Genomic DNA, 20,283 nt, shown 5'->3' with positions numbered 1-20,283 from the left:
CTCACAGCTGAAGTCCTGATTGACCAATTATGGCAGCAGCATAACTGTCTTCTAATAAGAGTAGAGTGATGTGGAGGAGGAGGAGGAGGAGGAGGAGGAGGAGGAGGAGGAGGAGAGTTGATCCCAGGAGGAGAAACCAACATCCAGCAGTCAGAAGCTGCAGCGCTGCAGAAACATCTTCTTAAAGCCTCCCTGGGAAATTATGGATCAAATAGTGTGTCATGCCTCTGTTGCTTGCTCCTGTGTGTGTGTGTGTGAGTGTGTGTGTGTGTGTGTGTGTGTGTGTGTGTGTGTGTGACCTCTGAGGCAGCAGTTAATGAGGCAGTGGGCTGGTTGAAGCAGCAGTCTGCTGGATGGATGTTCAGCAGATGAAGCAGCTGATGGATTCTCCATCAGACTCTAATAATCCTCCTCTATGATCAGAGATGATCGCTGCAGGCCAACTAGTCACTGAGATGACACAGCAATACCAAGAGAAGAACACTTAAAAAAAAACAACTTTTTATTTTAGCATTTGAATCATTTTACAGACATAAAGATTTTTAAACTTTTCCTGACATATAGGACTTGTAATAAGGGACATCATAATAAACATCCACACACAAAACATGAGAGAATGGGTAAATAAGTAAATCAGAAAAAAAGGCAAATTAAATTAAAAATAATGATATATCTATATATACACACACATACATAGACACATACATACATATATAAATACATACAAACATAAACATACATATAAATAAATAAATAATAATAATAATAATAATAATAATAATAATAATAATAATAATAATAATAATACAAGTGAAAATAAGTAGATAAATTGGGATAATAAAAGCCCATTTCTTGGAACTTTTTATTTTAGCATTTGAATCATTTTACAGACATAAACATTTAAAAATTTAAACATTTCCTGACATATAGGACTTGTAATAAGAGACATCATAATATACATCCACACACAAAACATGAGAGAATAGATAAATAAATAAATCAGAAAAAAGGGAAAATAAATAAAAAATAACTATATATATATATATATATATATATGGCTGTGTGTTTGAATATCTTTTTTATATTACAACAGATCATTATATCCTTTTCCTTACATACTTTATGAAAAAAATAGTTTTTGTATTATTACATCAAGTTTACACACACGGGTCAGAAATTACTTTGTGCATTAGAAGCATAGTGATACAAAAATGTTTTTAATCCAAAAAGTAAGAAATGAAAACAAAAAAATGTGTATGTATGATGATCAAAAACAAGTTGTTTGAGTAAAACCTGCAATACTGAATGATGAAATTAATATATTGCAAAGACATAGAACACAAAAACTCAGTCGGGTCACTTTAGACCCACTGATGTTGTGCATCAAAGGGTTAAAATAGTTTTCTCCAATATTTATTGAAGGGTTCGACAAGGAGGGAAGCGAGGATGAATGACTTCATATTGGAACGCGTCCCGTAGACGGAACTGCACTTTTTGCTTTTTACCCGGAGCTCCTCCTCCTCTCTGCTCCTCCTCCTCTCTGCTCCTCCTCCTCTCTGCTCCTCCTCTCTGCTCCTCCTCCTCCTCCTCTCTGCTCCTCCTCCTCCTCTGTGCTCCTCCTCCTCTCTGCTCCTCCTCCTCTCTGCTCCTCCTCTCTGCTCCTCCTCCTCCTCCTCTCTGCTCCTCCTCCTCCTCTGTGCTCCTCCTCCTCTCTGCTCCTCCTCTGTGCTCCTCCTCCTCTGTGCTCCTGTCTGACAGCTCCAGATGTTCTCCTCTCTCCTCTCAGTGATCAGACTCTACCTGGTCGGGTTTAAGGTTCTGCTGCTGCAGCTGTTCAGCAGACCGCTCGGGTTGCCAGGTTGGTTCAGCTCTCATAAGTTGTTATGCTGCACTTTATTACCAGCGTCACATTAAATAACGGGTGCACTTTATAGTCTTGTGAGTCATGCACGTTGCTACACTGTAGTTACACGTTATGTTGCATTAATAACACATATGATTAGTAACGAGACATTTATCTTAGAGGGATTTCCGTCTCGGGGATCTGTCACTGTGCTGCAGCACCGTTAGCTTTATGCTAGCTAAGTTAGCTGAAGCTAGTTGGAGAGAAGTGGAAAAGTCCAAATATGAGTTAAATAAACATCTCTCTATTGTTTTATTAAAGCCGAATTAATCAGAAGAGCTAACAGGTTCTGTCTCTTCTTAAAACTTTGTTCTGAAACGCGTCTATATTTGTTGCCAGTTGATTTGGGCTTAAAGTTGAACTTTTTATTACGCAGTTTGGTAAAAAGGGAAGTTACCTCAGACAGGTAGACAGGTGAATGAAGCGGCTCAGGGCGGAGATATACCTGGTGTTAACCCTCTGGAGTCTGAGCCTATTTGCTCTTTATATTCCACATAATATTTACTATACTCATGTTTGGTATTTGGTATTTGAAGACTGTTATTTTTTCACTTTAACCCACTTTTTTTTAACACATTGAGCCCCAAAATACACCAAAATCATGAAATCTGAAATAAAATTATACTATTTTTTTTATTACTTTATTGCAGGTTATGAAATTACAAATATAAACAGCTTCATCACATATTCAATTCATCCTGCCACATTTATGCATTTTTTACAAGAGGCAATGCCAAAATAATAAATAAATAAGAAAATAAGATATTCATTTTTAATTGTTATTGCTTATTCAATGAATTGTTTCATTAAGAAAAAGAAAAAGAAAAAAAAAACACAACACACAAAAAAACAATTATAAAGGGGGGGGGGGGACTCCTTCAACACTCCACGCACAGTTCTAGTTTTCCACTCCATTTATTTCCATTACCATTTACTCCAGTTTCTTTTAAATTCTTCTCTCTTCTCTGTTTCTTAACTTGTAGGTGATTCTTTCCATTTCCTCAATGGCATCTACTGTTATTTTCCATTTGTTGATGCATGGTGAATTAGTGAAATTATACTATTTATGACAATAAAGACCACAAATATGCTCAATGAACTGTTTCAGACCTGACAAAATGTAAAACATAGGTTGCAAATATGAACATATAAAGGTAAAATTCAAATATAATAAAACTATACACAAAAAATGACCATAAAAACATGTTTATTTATAAGAACAGGTCCTTTTTTCCCCTTTTTTACTAAATGCCACGCCTGCCTTGTCCCATCCTACTTATAATAAATATTTTTGTACTATCAAATTATAATGATCATATCTTTGGTTTTACATGACCGAGGAGCATCAAATAAAAAACTGGAGAAAGTTTTTTGTTACGGTGCTTTGAAAAAAGCCACATTTTCTGATCACGCCAGCATGATGATAGAGCCCAGAGGATTAAACACCAAGTATATCTCTGCTTTTAATTAAATTTAATTCAGTTTATTGCTGAAGTGCAGCAACAGTGTTCCAGTTGTTCACATAATGTTGCAGAACATGTGATTAAATCAAAGGCAGGTCAACAGTCTGATGTGCATCACAAATCACTTTGTGTTTACTGTAATTGTTATTAATTGATATTAACTGTCATGCAAATTTGATTAGTATCTGCACAAAGCATGATGCACCCAGTTATCAAAGTTCATCAGCATTTATACACAGAGATAAAAGAGACAAAAAATGTTACCTGAGGAAGAGCAATTACTGGGAAAATATAGTGAAATAAAAAATAAGAAGCATGCTTAAGAAAACAAGTGCATGGATACAATCTACTCTTGGCCTGAAAAAGTAAAGACGATAGTTAAATATCTTTTAAGTCATTTTTTTAATTCATCAGCCAGTTCATGTCATGAGTCCTAGTCATAATAACACATTTTTAGGACAATATATTATTCGATAGTATTGTTGTATGGATGTTGTTTTAATTGTATAATGATATTACAGCTTAATAAGTTCATCCTTTTTCCACAGCAATTAATTTTTAAATCTCAAGAATATTAAACATTGGAATTGAAGTGTGGAAAAGAAAAGAAATGTTAAAATATCCTAGATAAATAACAGAAATAAACTACAACCAAAACAAATAAAATAGACTTTCAGGCTCAGTTAACAAAATATCGCACTGAGATAAACATTATGTATTATATTATTTTATTATTAAATTAACATATAAACAGTTGGAATGGCTGCTTGTATATAGCTTGTAAATATAGTTTTTTTTGCCTGTTAAACATTTGCAGCTTATCCCTAACTCTAACCCTAATCACAAAAAAGCACAAAAAGGTTATTATAGTTAACGAAAACTAATGAAAAAACGAAAACTAGAATTGAAATAACATTTTCGTGAACTGAAATATAAATAAAAAATTAGTTTTTTAAAACACGATGACTAATTGGAACTGTATTTTGTGGTTACAAAACTAACTAAAACTAAAAACTAAACTAAAATTATAGTAACTCACAACACAATTAAAAAAAATAATGAAAAATCCAAAACTAATACTTATAACCTTGGTCCCGAAAAAAAATTATCGTGTCCATTGTTATATATCAAACAATAAGTGGATATAGTAATTATCGTGACAGGCCTAATGAGTCCCCCCAAAACAACAAATTATTGAAACTGTCATCGTTTGATTATATTCTGTTAAATTATACATTTTAAAACGAATGTATATCTATTTTTATAAAGTTTATTAAATATGTATTGTATATAAGTGTGGGGGAAACCATGACATTTTTATCTTTATCTTAAAATATGTTCGAAAATATAGAAAATATTATTTTATCACAAAACAATGAATTGTGCCTCATTATGGCTATAGTGTTCATTCATATAAAAGTGAAATATATTTAGTTTAATAAAGTATGTCCTTATAATCTTCACAGACAGAACTTAGACTGGCTTCATGAGAATCACCCTAATGAGTCCCAACAAAACAACAGATTATTGAAACTGTCAGATCAATAACTGTTAGAGAGTTGTTATAGACATTATCATAAGAATATAAAGTGTGAGATAAAGTCCATCTCCAGGTCTCGCTACAAGGACTGGTCCTGTCTGGACCAGCGGTCCTCCTTATCAGAGACGTCCTCCTGATAACTGCGTGTCCTCTTCTGCCTCCCAGTGATGCCCAGACAAGATGGCAGGGTTGCCATAGTGACAGGAGGAGGCAGGGGGATCGGCTATGAGGTGGTCCGCCACATGGCCGGGCTGGGGGCGCACGTTATCATAGGTACAGGACACACACACACACACACACACACACACACACACACACACACACACACAGGACACACACACACACACACACTGGATTTAACCCTTCGGAGACTTAGTCAGTTTTTGAATATTTTTCATTTTACCACTTTAGAAACCCAAAAGAAACACACAAAAAAACGTAAAATCGGATAAATAAAATGTTTTTTTTGTACTTCGAAAACATCATGCTTGATTAAGAATTTATTAATGTTGCAAATGTGAACACAGGTTGTAAATATAACATGTAAGAGGTACAATTAGGATAACATCTAGTTCTATATTTTTATAATAAATATATTTGACATTATCTCTGCTTTACTTATTATCATCAAACAAAAACTGGCTTGTAGTTTCAAGAGGTTTGGATTCCACCTGCTTACACTTAGGGCTGGGCGATATGTCAATATAAAAAATATATATAAATAAAACATAAATTTGTAATTGAATGCTATCCTAGCAAGGCAAAACTCAAAAGTAGACTTGAAGTTGGTAGAATTCAGAGTTTCAGGCATCGGGCTGTGAGCTTTTGCAAGCAATGATGCACATTTTAGTTGATTAATAAAATATCAGGGTATATATGGTATATCTATATTCAGCCTAAATATATCAGGATATAACTTATGGTCCATATTGCCCAGCCATACTTACACTAAAAATCTCCAACAATTATAATTATAATAACATCCTTTATATTTGTAGTGCCTTTCAAAAATACATAGTTTAATTTTACACAGTAGGCCGGACGCTTTGATAAGAGAAGTCATTATTTTGAATTTGAATCACAGAAAAATTTAATTATTATCACCATACACTGCAAATTGCGTCCTGGTCAGAATGAGCTGTGCATAGCAGCAAACATGACGAAGCAATCAGTCAGAGCTGCTGCATGCAGATGCGAAACTGATGGCAGAATGGAGCCTCGTCTGGTCTCAGATAATAAATGCCTCAATAACGCTTCAATCACTGCTAAACAGGCTGAGATTAGTTTCACCCAGCGCTGCAGCAACACCAGGAGAAGAAAAGAGTTCTCAGGCTGCGTAGAGGACAGATAAGTCATGGTATGAATTTTAAAAAGTAACACAAAAAATATAATAGATAGATAAAGATATTTTCTTTACTTATTGAACGCCTAGTAGGTAAAGTTATGACAATTTTAGATAAGCAATGAGTAATAATTGATGAAGTAATTCAAATTAGTGTCAGAATAACTTCCAGATCACTCAGGATGCTCCACAAAAACTGCCGTGGATAGTTTTCTATATTTTTATTAACACACTTATTTGCATTAGGGCTGGGCGATATGGGCCAAAAGTCATATCGACACAAAAAAAGACCCAAAATTACCAAAAAAGACCCAAAATTACCAAAAAAGACACAAAATTACAAAAAAAGACCCAAAATTACTAAAAAAGAGACACAAAATTACCAAAAAAGTCACAACATTATAAAAAAAGACAAGATTATTTAAAAAAGACACAAAATTATTTAAAAAAGACACAAAATTACCCCAAAAAGTAATTAAAGGGACCTTCCACACACAACACGGTAAAGTGCCATTCATATAAAACTCACATTAAACTTTCATATCAAGGTGGGGGCCACTAAATATCGTCACGAGGGCCACAATTAGCCCGCGGGCCGCGAGTTTGAGACCCCTGATTTAAAGGAACACTTCATCCCCAGAATGATCATTTATTACTCACCGCGTTTTAACGTGAATTCTTGAAGGAAATTGTGTTTTTCTTGCTTCTACGGTAAGACTAAAAGTCATATCCCGATATATTTAGGCTGAATATCGATATACGATATATATCCTGATATTTTTATCTCAAAGTGAGAGCAAATGTTCAGTCAAAGTCAAATACGACATGTCACAAGTAGTTTTATTGAAACTGTTTATTTAAGTGAACATAAATACTGTATAACAACAGGAGAACCTTTTTTTAAAATCAAAGCTCCATGAAGTGCACGTTTAAATAAAAAAATATCTTAAATAAAAATAGCCTATGAAATAAAATAGGCCAATCTTTTTCTGAAATAAATATATTTATATGAGAAAAGAATAATGAACATTACAAAAGAACTAAATATGACAAAACCTCAGCATTTATATATAAAGAAAGAAAAAACTGAATGTGTCGCCCAGCCCTATCTTGGCTTCAGATGCATCTATAAAGAATAAAGTCATGTGTATTGTATATTGAACCAACCATATTAAAGTGGTATTAAAGACTCTCTGTGTTCTGTCAGAGATCAGTAATTAGAAACAGGCGGTCAGCGGTGTGTTCAGATTCCTCTTGACACCCGTTGATCCGTCTTAATGTTTGGAAAAACATCAAAACTGTTTGTTTTTCATCACTAGAAGATATTTGCGATGCTCCGCTGTGAGATGATGTAAAGACTCTCTGAGCTCCGCTGGGATTAAAAGGCTGTTATCAAACCGGGTGTTAAATGCAAATTTAGGATTATGAGAGGCTTTTTTTTGCTTTGAACAAGGTCTGGTATTGTTCCATAAACGATTTAGTAAAATTAACTGTTGGCAGATAAATGAAGAACAACAGAGTCTCAGTAAAGAAGTGGCTTCAGATCTGAGACTGAGAGACACACAATAATAATACAAACAAACTAACAGGCCGAGACAAACAATTCCTCTGTTTTACAAGGTAAAAATAGTGTTTTTGTCAAAGGAGTCTGGTAAAAGTGCCACACAACTTTTGTTTATTGCATCAAGGCTTTTTGACTTTGTCAGGAACTTCTATTGAAACAAAATAAAACAAAATATAAATTTCACTAAATTATAAAAATGTCCTTGGGAAAATTAAAACGTTTGTGTTGTTTCAGTTCTAATATACGATGATAAAACAATATTTAGTGAAACATATACACGTCAAAAACTGACGAACTGACAAAGACGAAAACGAAGGACATTTTCAGTATAATTTTAGTTAGTTTTGTAACCACACACAAATGAGTCTCCAAAAGTCTCCAGTAACACCAGAAAAAGTCGCTGGATTTGTCTCCAGTCGCTTTAAAAAAAAATTAGTCGCTAAGGGGGTCTGAAAAGTCACTAAATATAGCAACAAAGTCGCTAAGTTGGCAACGCTGCTTCACCGGCTTTTACAAATGGCGCGTGTTGTTGTTGTGGCGTCGAGTACACACTGTACTGCTACAGAGCTAACTGTTAGCCTGTTAGCACATACACACTGTACTGCTACAGAGCTAACTGTTAGCCTGTTAGCACATACACACTGTACTGCTACAGAGCTAACAGTTAGCCTGTTAGCACATACACACTGTACTGCTACAGAGCTAACTGTTAGCCTGTTAGCACATACACACTGTACTGCTACAGAGCTAACTGTTAGCCTGTTAGCACATACACACTGTACTGCTACAGAGCTAACTGTTAGCCTGTTAGCACATACACACTGTACTGCTACAGAGCTAACTGTTAGCCTGTTAGCACATACACACTGTACTGCTACAGAGCTAACTGTTAGCCTGTTAGCAATTTGCAGACTGGAGACAGGGGTTAACATCCCCTCCGGCTCTGAAGCTGGGAGAGACTGCTGCAGGAGGACTGTGCTGCTTCGACTTGTTCTTACTCTTCTTAACGTTAAGAAGAGTAAGAAAGAGTCTCCAAAAGTCTCCAATAACACCAGAAAAAGTCGTTGGATTTGTCTCCAGTCGCTTTTTTGAAAAATAGCCGCTAAGGAGGTCTGAAAAGTCGCTAAATATAGCAACAAAGTAGCTAAGTTGGCAACACTGCTTCACCTGCTTTTACAAATGGCGCGTGTTGTTGTTGCAGCTACATGAAACCTCAACTATGCCCCGCCCCCTGGTGGTTGGAGGACTACTGGTGTAGAAAGTGTTGATTAGATCTGCAGGAGAGACGCATTTTAAAATGGAAATATCACCAACGATCAGGTTAATTTAATCGTTGCGGCCAAAATCGTGATCACGATTAAAATTCGATTAATTGTGCAGCCCTAGTTAAAATGACTTGTGTGGTTAAAATACCAAAAACTACCACTAGTCCTGAACGTAGAGGTCATATATTTGTGTCTGCTGCTTACAGACTCAGCTGACTGAACTCCTCATTGTCAGATATTCAACTATTTATGTCTCTATACGTCTTTCTTCCTCCCTTGAAGTGGCATCAAGCTCCTACTTAGCAAGTTGATGTAGGACATCAATCACTCATTCATCCTGTATCCCCGGAGCAGCTCGCTAAAATATGTTGATCACCACACCTCTGATGTCTTCCCTGTCTGCTCCTTCATGTGATTCAGTTCAAGGCTCCATCTGTGATTAACGCTCCAGCTCCTTCACACGCCAGCGTTCTGCTGAGACTCTGTCTTCAGGCTCTGACGTGACTCCTTTGGTGCACATTGATGAATCTGTAAATAGGACTCTTTTTTAAAACTAAAGAACATGTTTTTGTCTAAAAGAAACGATTCTCTGTCATATCTGTGCTGGCGGTGGTTGTTAACAGTCGACTGTAGAGGAAGAGAGTTTATATTCTGGTGTGATGGAGCCATGTAGCTGCCAGAGAGTTAAGGCAAGACGTTTCCCTGGAGAAATCATTTTCAATGCTCGTATATGGTGTGTGTGGGTGTACCAGAGTTTGTTGGTACAGTTAGTCTTTGAACTTTTGTGATCTGGTGTTCCAAATATGGAAAATAATTGTATTTTCCAAAATCGAGGCTTTTAACCCATTGAAGCCTGGAAAGCAGATATGTCGTTTTGTAGTATTTGTATAAGCTCTCAAATACTTTTTGAATTTCATTTGTATCTGCTACAGAGGCTGAAAAATCTATTATTTAGTAGAAGCGTTGACACTTCTGTTGAATTTCCAGAAAAACTGCTGATTTTAAAATCGGCCAGAGGGTTTACAGGAAGTTTTAGGCGTCAATGGGTTAAACTACATATGACTGAAACATGTTTTTTCCTTGCTGCATGTACTACGGTTGTGCGGAGACATTTGTTTTTTCCCATAACTTTTTTTTTTAATCACACAGGTCCTCACAACACATTGCAGTTTAGGGAGTCAGATCCTCTGCAACCTTTGGTTACACACAGGGCCTGAAGTTAACTTTTAACGTCACCAGCCACTGTGGCAGGTGGATTTTGAAATCCTCTGTTGAACAAGACAGTATTTAAAGTCTGATGCCAAAAATGTGATTGACATCCCCTCAAACCCCTGGAAAGCCACTAATTAAGTATTTCCAACTTCCAATTTTAGGGGAAACCCTGTTTTATTAAAAAAACTACAACTCCCTAGACCTCTCTTCAGTACTTATGTCGACATCAGCACCACAGTTGTAGTTCTTCCGTATTAGGGTTGTGAAAACCTATTTCTACCCAATATATTGAATATCACACACTGTCTAATAAATAATTACACTGTATGTATGTTATCTATGCTAAAAAAAACATTTTCATGCTGATACTTTTTTACTTTTACTTCAGTATTCAATGCAGGACTGTTACTTGTAGTGGAGTAATTTCACAGTGTGATATTAGTACTTTTATTTAAGTAAAGGATCTGAATACTTTTTCCACCACTGCAGAACATAAGGGTGCATTAAAGTTTACAGTTGCATGCAACAAAGTTCCCAAATCAAAGACTTTATGCCCTATTTTAACGCCAGGACACTGGGGCTGCAACAAACGATGATTTTCATTATCAATTAATCTGTTGATTATTTAAAAGATTAATCGATTAGTTGTTTGGTGAATAAAATGTATAAAAATATCAATGAGTGTTTCCCAAACCACAAAATGACGCAAAATAACTAAAAAAGACACAAAATGACCAAAAAAAGACACAAAATGTAGAAAAATATCAATGAGTGTGTCCCAAACCACAAGATGATGTCAAAATGACACAAAATGACGAAAAAAAAGTAAAATAACCAAAAAAAGACACAAAAAGGCACAACATGACTAAAAAAAAGACACAAAATGCATAAAAACATCAATCAGTGTTTCCCAAACCACAAGATGACGTCCTCAAATCTCTTGTTTTGTCCACAAACCAAAGAGATATTCAGTTTGTTGTCATAAAGGAACAAAGAAACCAGAAATATTCACATTGAAGAAGCTGAAATCAGAGAATTTGGACTTTTGTTTTTAAAAATAAATCGATTATTGTTCGATTAATCGAATAATTGTTGCAGCTCTTCCGAGGACACTGGGGCGCCCCAGTCGTTTATTTTTGCATAAATGTAATTATTACAGTAACAATCCTACAAAAGCAGCAAAAAAAGCAAACAGTAACTGGGAAAGAAGTGCACATGAAGCATCATGTGATGAGTTAGTGACAGGTCTAATCATAATGTGTCCTGCAGCAGCTGCAGCTGTTTCTATCCTGATCTGTTACTTTCCTCCAGAGTGGTGAGAAGCCATCCTGTTTAATTGTTGGTATTGTTCTGCTTTGTTCTGTCTGGAGGCTTTATCTGGGGATTTATGTTTTTAGGAAGTGCATTTCTTCCTTTTCATCTCAGATCTCTCCCAGCAACACTCCTCCACCGCTAACCGCCGCTAGCGTCTCCTCCTGTGGGGCTTTATGTCGTTTCTGCGGCGCCCATTAAAATAAGCAGGTTTTATTTTTCATTTTGTGTTTGTTGTCTGGAGTTACTGTGGTGGATTTTAACCATCATTAAATCATCAGAATGAGCCGCGTACTTCTCAAGGACTCGTAGTCCTGCTGTGTGTGTTTCACATCTAACAGCCAAACACACATTTTACATTTTACAATCTGTAGAAAAACACACTTGAACTCCTCTACGAACTAATTCACCAATTAGAGAGAAGTTGTATTAAGGTGAAACATCTTGATTTGTATTCACAACCATTCTAATTGGTCAAACTAATTACATTTCCCATTTTTGGGGGCATTAAAAATTGATTTTCTTCTTTTTGTTTTCTCCAGCAGTGGGTTTATACATACATTTTCAGCACAGAAGAAGAATAAATAATAAAAAAATCTGAATAAAAATCATGCAATACCTTCACCACAACGTGATGCAACTTTAGCAGAGAGGTGCAGCGGAGAAAAACAAAAAATGTAGCCTGAAACTATTTTTTTCCCTCCAGATTATTCATGCATCTTTAAAGAAATTGATTTTATTGCGTGTAACAAAAGTTTGCACACCACTAAAACATTCTGAAATTTGAAGAAAAAAAACATTCTCCTTGCCTCTTCAAGAGGAAAACTTATGGGCTTAAATTTGTCTCATTAATACCTGTAAACTTCTTGATTTGCACACATATTTTGCTATCCACACATACAAATTTCTACTTTGTAACTTGTATTTTGGTTTTTACAAATACGTTCACTGCAAAAAAGGTGTTTAGTCTAAAAACCAGATAAAAACTCTAAATCTGAGGGAAATGATCTTGCTGCATGGACAGATAATTTACCTTGACAAGATTTATTAAATTAAGATTATTAAATCTAGAAATAAGCATGTTGAACACTAAAAATAAGAAATTAACTCTTAAAACAAGATAAATTAAAATAGTAAAAATAGCTGAAAATAGTTTAATTTAAGGGCTGATATCTAGACATTTAACATGGTTTTATTGATAATGATTTTGGTTATTATCAAAAATGTTTCCATGACTGTAGATGTAAAAATGACTAAAAAATACACAAATTGACCACAAAAAAAAGACGCAAAATGAACAAAAAAAAACTTGAAATGACCAACAAAGACACAAACTGACAAAAAATAGATGTAAAAATGACCACTAATAAGACACAATGATGAAATTAACCCTTAAAACCAGATAAATGATCTAACACTTCTAAATCTAATTTTTTTTTAAATCTTGGTAATAAATAAATAATCATCAGGTCACTCTGCTCGGGTCAGTTCATCGCTGCTGGCAGCTTTAATTCATCTTGTTTTAAGAGTTAATTTCTTATTTTAAGTGTTCAACATGCTTATTTCTAGATTTAATAATCTTAATTTAAGAAATCTTGTCAAGGTAAATTATCTGTTTTTTAGACACCTTTTTGCAGTACACATATTTTTTATTTTAAACATGTTTTGTAATTTATAAATTCACAATTTTCCATTTGTAAAAAAAAAAAGCCATTTGTAAAACTGAAAATTCTGTCTGTGAAGTGTGACTCTGCATTTGTGATTCATCAATCACACATCTCTTTCCTCAAAGATGCATTTTAAACGTATAAATTTGAATATTTTAAATTCTGAAGTGTTTGTCGAGGATATGAAGCCATTTGATGACATCACCTCGTGCTTTAGAAAACTGCAGTGAGCATTAAATCCATTAAATCCATTAATTGGGAAAAATAATCAGCTGACTGAGCAGCGAACGTACCCACATAGTCTGATAATAATATTTATAACTGTTAATATTGCAGCTTCTCGGCTGTGCAGAGTGGAGACAGAGAGCAGAGGAAACGTGGCGTTACGCATCCCAATGAGTTTACTACCACAATAAGCAAATAATTTCAACTCAATTACTTATTTTTCCACTCCATGTCTGAACCAAAATATGTTTTATTTAAACATTTTCAAATGAACTGTAGTGTAAACAACAACCAACATATTTACATAAATAAAAATAAGTTTGAACATGAAATTCCCAGTAAAACCAAACAAATGTACTGAGTTGAAGCTGACTCAATGAAGGACCCAAAAGAAGAAATATGCATCACTTGAAAAATTTCAGCTACTTTACTTACTTTTTAATCTTTAATATTTCTGATTTTGAAGTGTGTTTCTTATCTTGTTGATTTTCTGCCATTATTAAAGAGCCGACAGAACGTCACTGGTGGAATTTAACTAAGTGACCTTCTGTCATTTTGTGTCTTTTTTTTGTCATTTTGTGTCTTTTTGGTCATTTTATGTCTTTTTTTGGTCATTTTGTGTCTTTTTTTGGTCAATTTGTGTCTTTTTTTTAGTTATTTTGTGTCTTTTTTAGTCATTTTGTGTCTTTTTTTAGTTATTTTGTGTCTTTTTTAGTCATTTTGTGTCTTTTTTGGTCATTTTGTGTCTTTTTTGGTCATTTTATGTTTTTTTTTTGGTCATTTTGTGTCTTTTTTAGTCATTTTGTGTATTTTTTTGTCATTTCGTGTCTTTTTTGTCATTTTGTTGTTGTCTGAACTCATCAACGCTAGTTGGTGCTCCAGTATAATCGGTCCTCCTGAAACTCATTCAGTGAGAAACGTTCCGCGCTGCAAAAATAAGTGCGATTAAAATGCGTCAGTTTTTTTAACACGTTCATTTTTGTGTAATTAATGAATCTTAATTAACACGTTAAAGTCCCAGCCCTAATATATATATATATATATATATATATATTTTTTTTTTTTTGGTCTTATATACCAGACATTAAAATGAACAAGAAATTTAAGAAAACAAGGGTGGTTTAATACTTTTTCCATGACTGTATTTTTGGTCAATTTGTGTCCTTTTTTGTCATTTTTACATTTTTTTTCAGTCAATTTGTGCGTTTTTCGGTTATTTTTACATCTATTTTTGGTCAATTTGTGTCTTTTTCAGTTATTTTTTACATCTATTTTTGGTCATTTTGTGATTGGTCATTATATATATATATATATATATATATATATATATATATATATATATATGTGCGGCCCTATTATATATAACTTTCAACTGGTGCTGTCTGCGCACATTCTGTCAATTCTGTCCATGATAAATATTGTCAGAAACTGTGAGATTCTGGTTTGTTTCTCTCCTCTGCAGCATGGAAACACCTCCTCCAGACGCCGTGCTCAGAACATCAATATGTGTTCCTGCTCTGGGTTTCTGGGGTGAAACTGCTCTTTTTATTCAGTTCACGAGCTGCAAAACTTTGAAGAAAACTAAACTGCTTTATTCACTCCGAGTGAATACGGCAGAGTCAATGTCAGGGTCTCCTTGGAGACGGTTTGAACAGAACATAAATGAGACTTGAACTTCACGTATGATTACACACACAGAATCAATACATCGGTTAAGAGTCTGTTGTATTGAAGCTGATCCCATAGGAGTGTATGGAGTGTATCTCCATTTCAAACGTCCTCCACCTCTCGAGATAATTCATGAGGTGAGAATATTTATGGTGAAGTGGATCCCTCTGGTAATGGAGTGGATGCATATTTCAGGTGGAGTGGTAACACGGTGATTGTGTGAGAAGAGTTGATGGTTTGAGCCAGCCGCGGCGTCAAACACCAGTTAGATATTAACCAGGCGGCAATTAGCCTTCAAGTGGGTTCTGAGTGGGTTTTTGAATTCAAATGGTTCCTTTTGGGAGCTTTTTGAACATAAAACAATTTAAAGAAATGAATCCGTGTTGGAAAATGACATCTTTTTGCAGCTGCAAAATATGAATGGAAAGGAATGAATAGAATGACTGACTGGAAATATATGAGTTACAGCAGGCATGATGTGTAAAGCAACACCAGTAGAAAAAAAAAAAAAAAATGGATGAATGAATGAAGAAAATGTACTCGATTTTAAACTGCACAAGAAAAAGCAAATGTGCAGATTGAATGAATGCCTTTCCTCTTGAATAACTGAGTATAATCAGCTTTATTTCTTTTTGACAAACACAAAACAACAGTCTTTGTGGATTTAAGATAAGATTTAAAATAAGATTTAAGATAAGATGAGCTTTTATTGATTTGAAGAGGGGAAATTTTGTAATTTTAACTTCAATAACAACATAACAATAAAAGCTTTGCAGGGATTTGAAAAGTTACTCACCTACATTCATGGAAAAAATGATCAGACCACCTTGTTTTCTTCACTTTCTTGTTCATTTTAATGCTTGGTACAACTAAAGGTACATTTGTTTGGACAAATATAATGATAACAACAAAAATATCTGATAAGAGTTTAATTTAAGAGCTGATATCTAGACATTTAACATGGTTTTATTGATAAAGATTTTGGTTATTATCAAGAATGTTTCCATGACTGTAGATGTAAAAATGATCAAAAAAGACAAAATGACCAAAAATAGATGTAAAAATAACCGAAAAAGACACAAATTGACCGAAAAAAGATGTAAAAATGACAAAAAAGGACACAAATGACCAAAAATACAGTCATGGAAAAAGTATTAAACCACCATTGTTTTCTTCAATTTCTTGTTCATGTTAATGCCTGGTACAACTAAAGGTACATTTGTTTGGACAAATATAATGATAACAACAAAAATAGCTCCTAGGAGTTTAATTTTAGAGCTGATATTTAGACATTTTCATTCATTTTACATTCAAAGTTGCGATTAAGGGTTTTGAACGCATTTCATCATATTTTATGACGACTTCAGTCATTTATTTTAATGGTGTTACAGCCTGAATTGATTTGTTGTTATTGTTATGTTATATATAAATGTAATGGTGCTGTTAAACTGCTGTTGGGCCGATTTGTGTGCAGCAAACAGTGTTTTGACTGCAGTGACAATGTTATTCTAGAAAGGCTATATGTCAACAAATATAGACTGAAGTAGAATATTTTATTAGATAAAAACATATTTTAGTGCTGGGTTAACAACTATACTTTGGCTTTTTCAGTCATTAAATGTATTTTTTGGGCATTTTGTGTCTATTTTTGTAATTTTGTGTCTTTTTTGGTCATTCTGTGTCTTTTTTTGGTCATTTTGAGTCTTTTTTTTGTAATTTTGTGTCTTTTTTTTGTCATTTTGTGTCTTTTTTGGTCATTTTGTGTCTTTTTTTTAGTAATTGTGTGTCTTTTTTTGGACATTTTGATACTGCCTCCAGTGGCCCCAAGGTAATATGAGTTTGAGACCCCAGGGGTAAATATTGTTCATAAAGAAAAAGCTTCAACACGTTACTCACCTGTTTGCAGGTCGACCAACTCAATAAATCATATGAATAAGACCGTTTCATTGCTGTCTTCTGCTGTGGTTAACACTCAGACCTGTGATTAATATTGAACTTATTACAGGTGTGAGTATAATTTCCAAGGTGTATGTATGTTAGGACTTTCTTTCTCTGTGTCATGCTCAGTTTATCCATTTGTTCAGCTGCAGCGAGATTATTTCAGTAAATTAATTAGGTTACATTTTTATCCCCCAGCCCAAAATATTTAGTAGGCAAATTAATACCTCGGGGCATGTTTTTAATCAGCGGCTATTTTAATGGAGAGCTTTTTTTCTGACCGAAAGCAGTTTGTGTAGAAGTGTGAATTAAACTATATGCAATGTTCTCACTCAGTCACTGTTGGCCCATAATCAGCACTGAAGCCTGTTGAAGAGAAACTACAAGTCTAAAAATTATTCATATGTGTGAAATCGCTGCATGGCTCCTGTTGGCGTGACCCTCTCGACACGTCACCCAGAGAGCATCAGGGTAAATGATGCTGTGCCCTTGAAAAGGCCTGCGTGATAATCCAAGATTAGTGTGTGTGTGTGTGTGTGTGTGTGCAGGCAGAAAATGAAAGTGTTCATGTAGCTATTTATGTCTATGAAATTCAGTAAAATCAGAGCTTGCGTGTGTTTTCATTCTCTGTATGGCAGTATGCAGCAAATCCACACTAATGGGAACTTTATTAGAGCCCCAACCACTACTGTTATACTGTGGATTTCTTCTTCTTCCTCTTCCGGACGCAATTTCGCCCCGCTACTAGTCCTACAACTTGAAGAGTTGCAGGACAAATTATATATCAAAATGTGTGGTTTGATCGGGATTGGTGTGCTATTACTTTTCTCTACAGAATACGAATTTTTTTTCGACGTAAGTCGAAAAACTGCCCAAAATTTTGCATTGAAATGAATGGGACGGCCGACAAAAAATGAGCGAAAAAGAACAATAATTAGCGATTTTTAAACGTCTACTCCTCCGGGATAATTTCACCTAGAGACTCCATTTAAATTTTAAACATCAGACACAAGTCTTGTGTATCGGTGTATTAATCCACGTTTCGATAGGTCATATAGTTTTTTATCAATCCCTTTTCAATGACCATGATCATTTTTGGAGAAATTCTGAGATTATAATGGGTGTGTATTGCACGGAATGTTCGTGTCACAGTGTGTGACATCATCGCCAGAGTGTAGAGGGAGAGAAAAAACTGTCAAAAAATAAATCTGAAAACTGCGCTCCAGGCCGCAAATTCCACTCTACAGAAATAATTTATACATAGAAACGTAGGAAAATTTGTCTTCTCCCTCACAATCCTCTGGTAAAGCTGTCAGAGTTATAGTTTGGGCGTAGGACGCACAGATGATCCACCAACACCACCAACAGCCTCATTGGGTCCCATATTAAAAACGCAGGAAGATTTCTGAAAAAGGGAGATTTAACAGTTTTTGTAGATCGCTCTAACAAAACTATTCATTTTTCTTCACAAAAAACATATGTAGACGTTCAGGAAAAACTCAGGACGCTCAAAGTGAAGTCGGATCAATGATAGGTATTATGGTTTTGCCAAAAATGCTTTCTGTTCGAGGCCAGAAATTCCAGTCTGTCCACCTCTGTTACGGAACATTCAGCAGTTGGTGGCAGTTAATTCTGTTGATTTCTCTGCTCTGATTGGTCTTTTGATCTTTGCTCTGATTACAGTTACAGACTCACACACACACACACACACACACACACACACACACACACACACACACACACACACACATTTTGAGGTTAAAGGTCATAGGTTGCTGTCTAAATAAATACTTGAAAAGGAATGCTTGTTGTAGGTGTGCTCTTTGTGTACACACACCGGCAGTAGCCCCCTTGGCCCTTTCAGAATTTCCCCAGAGGAAATTTTCTAGTTTATTATTTGTTGTCCAGCTGATGTTTTATTAATAAATGTTTTGGCTCTATTGTGTAGGAAGTTGTGTAGGACCTTGTGTGTAGATGCGACTAACTTAGTGGCTCTTTTAAGTACGAGGGTCAGTGAAGTAGACACCAGCTGTCTGATTTTTTTTCATCTTTATCACATTTTCACCCTGTGTTTCTAAATATTTCCTCTCTTTCATCAGGGTTCATTAGTATGCTGTAAACACAAACTCTGTCCTGACTCAGAGAGTCTGTGGCTGTTTCTCACCAGAGTGTTAAAGATATTAAAATATTTAATAGGCTGGATCTAATGTTGTGTATGTTATTTTTTAATGTTTATGTCCGGTAAAATGTCTGACCTCGACTAGACTGACTTTTATCTGAGTAGAGACACTAGAGAGGCGTTTTCACATTACTCTCTGTTCGATTTCCTACAATCTGAGATTCAGATTTACCCGGTAAACTAGATTTGATTAGTTACGACTTTGAAAAGCCAATCAAAAGCTGTAAAAACTTCTATATTACTGTATCTTTAAAAACCACTGTGTCAGCCACGGCTAGTTAAGAGCTTAAAAGCTAAAAAAAACAACATAAAAGATGGTAACTACATTTACTATTCTGCTACATCTGCTGATTTTGGTGTTAAAATGACTAGTCGTCTGAGTCTGGAGGCTCCAACATGTCTGGCTAAAACTCTGTGATGTTTCCTCTCCCAGAGAAACCTTAGCAGTGGTGGAAATATGAAAATAAAGTTAGTTTTTCGCTGCTCGTACACGAGGAGAACAGGCTGAGTTGGTGTGGGGAGAAAGAGGAGATGGTTCCAGACCCTTCTAAATGTTATATTTTACTTTTTATGTAGAAAAAAACTTAATCAATGCAGAGTATTTTTACATACTTTAAAACATGTCTGATGGACTTGTAACACACTGCTGTGAAGTTTCTGGACCATGTTTAACTTGCCTGTTAAGTTAATAAAAACATAGACACATGTCCTCTTCTCTTTGGCTTTTAACACCACGTAGAGTGTTGATTTTATGCTTTTTATTAATGATTTTATGTGTATACATGCATATTTTATTTTGTGCGTGCAGTGCATTTTATTTATTTTTATTTTTATTCTATTTTATCTTATTGTATTTTATCGTTTTATTGTCAACTTATCTTTTTTATTGTGTTATCTATTTATTGTGTTTATCTTTTTGTGCAGCACTTTGGAAACCCTGTGTTTGCTTTAAACGTGCTATTTAAATTAAGTGGATTGGATAAGATGTTTGGTATTGTTAGAATTT

At 34.9% G+C, this 20,283-nt stretch overlaps 1 protein-coding gene across 2 annotated transcripts in view; it reads left to right on the top strand.

The window, feature by feature from the left end:
* The first annotated feature begins 1,728 nt into the window (after positions 1–1,728).
* Positions 1,729–20,283, top strand: part of LOC131979019 (dehydrogenase/reductase SDR family member on chromosome X-like) — a 62,397-nt gene continuing 43,842 nt past the window's right edge. The window contains exons 1-2 of one of the 2 annotated variants that reach the window (XM_059342899.1): positions 1,729–1,858; positions 5,072–5,179. In XM_059342899.1, coding sequence (XP_059198882.1) covers positions 1,765–1,858; positions 5,072–5,179 — 202 coding nt within the window. In that variant the 5' untranslated portion in view covers positions 1,729–1,764. The remainder of the gene's footprint in view (positions 1,859–5,071; positions 5,180–20,283) is intronic. The other variant, XM_059342900.1, reaches the window with a different exon arrangement.

This window comes from Centropristis striata, chromosome 10 (genome assembly GCF_030273125.1).
Source record: "Centropristis striata isolate RG_2023a ecotype Rhode Island chromosome 10, C.striata_1.0, whole genome shotgun sequence".
NCBI lineage: Eukaryota > Metazoa > Chordata > Actinopteri > Perciformes > Serranidae > Centropristis > Centropristis striata.
Note: the sequence above shows the minus strand (reverse complement) of the source record. Positions and strands in the feature narration are given on the sequence as shown.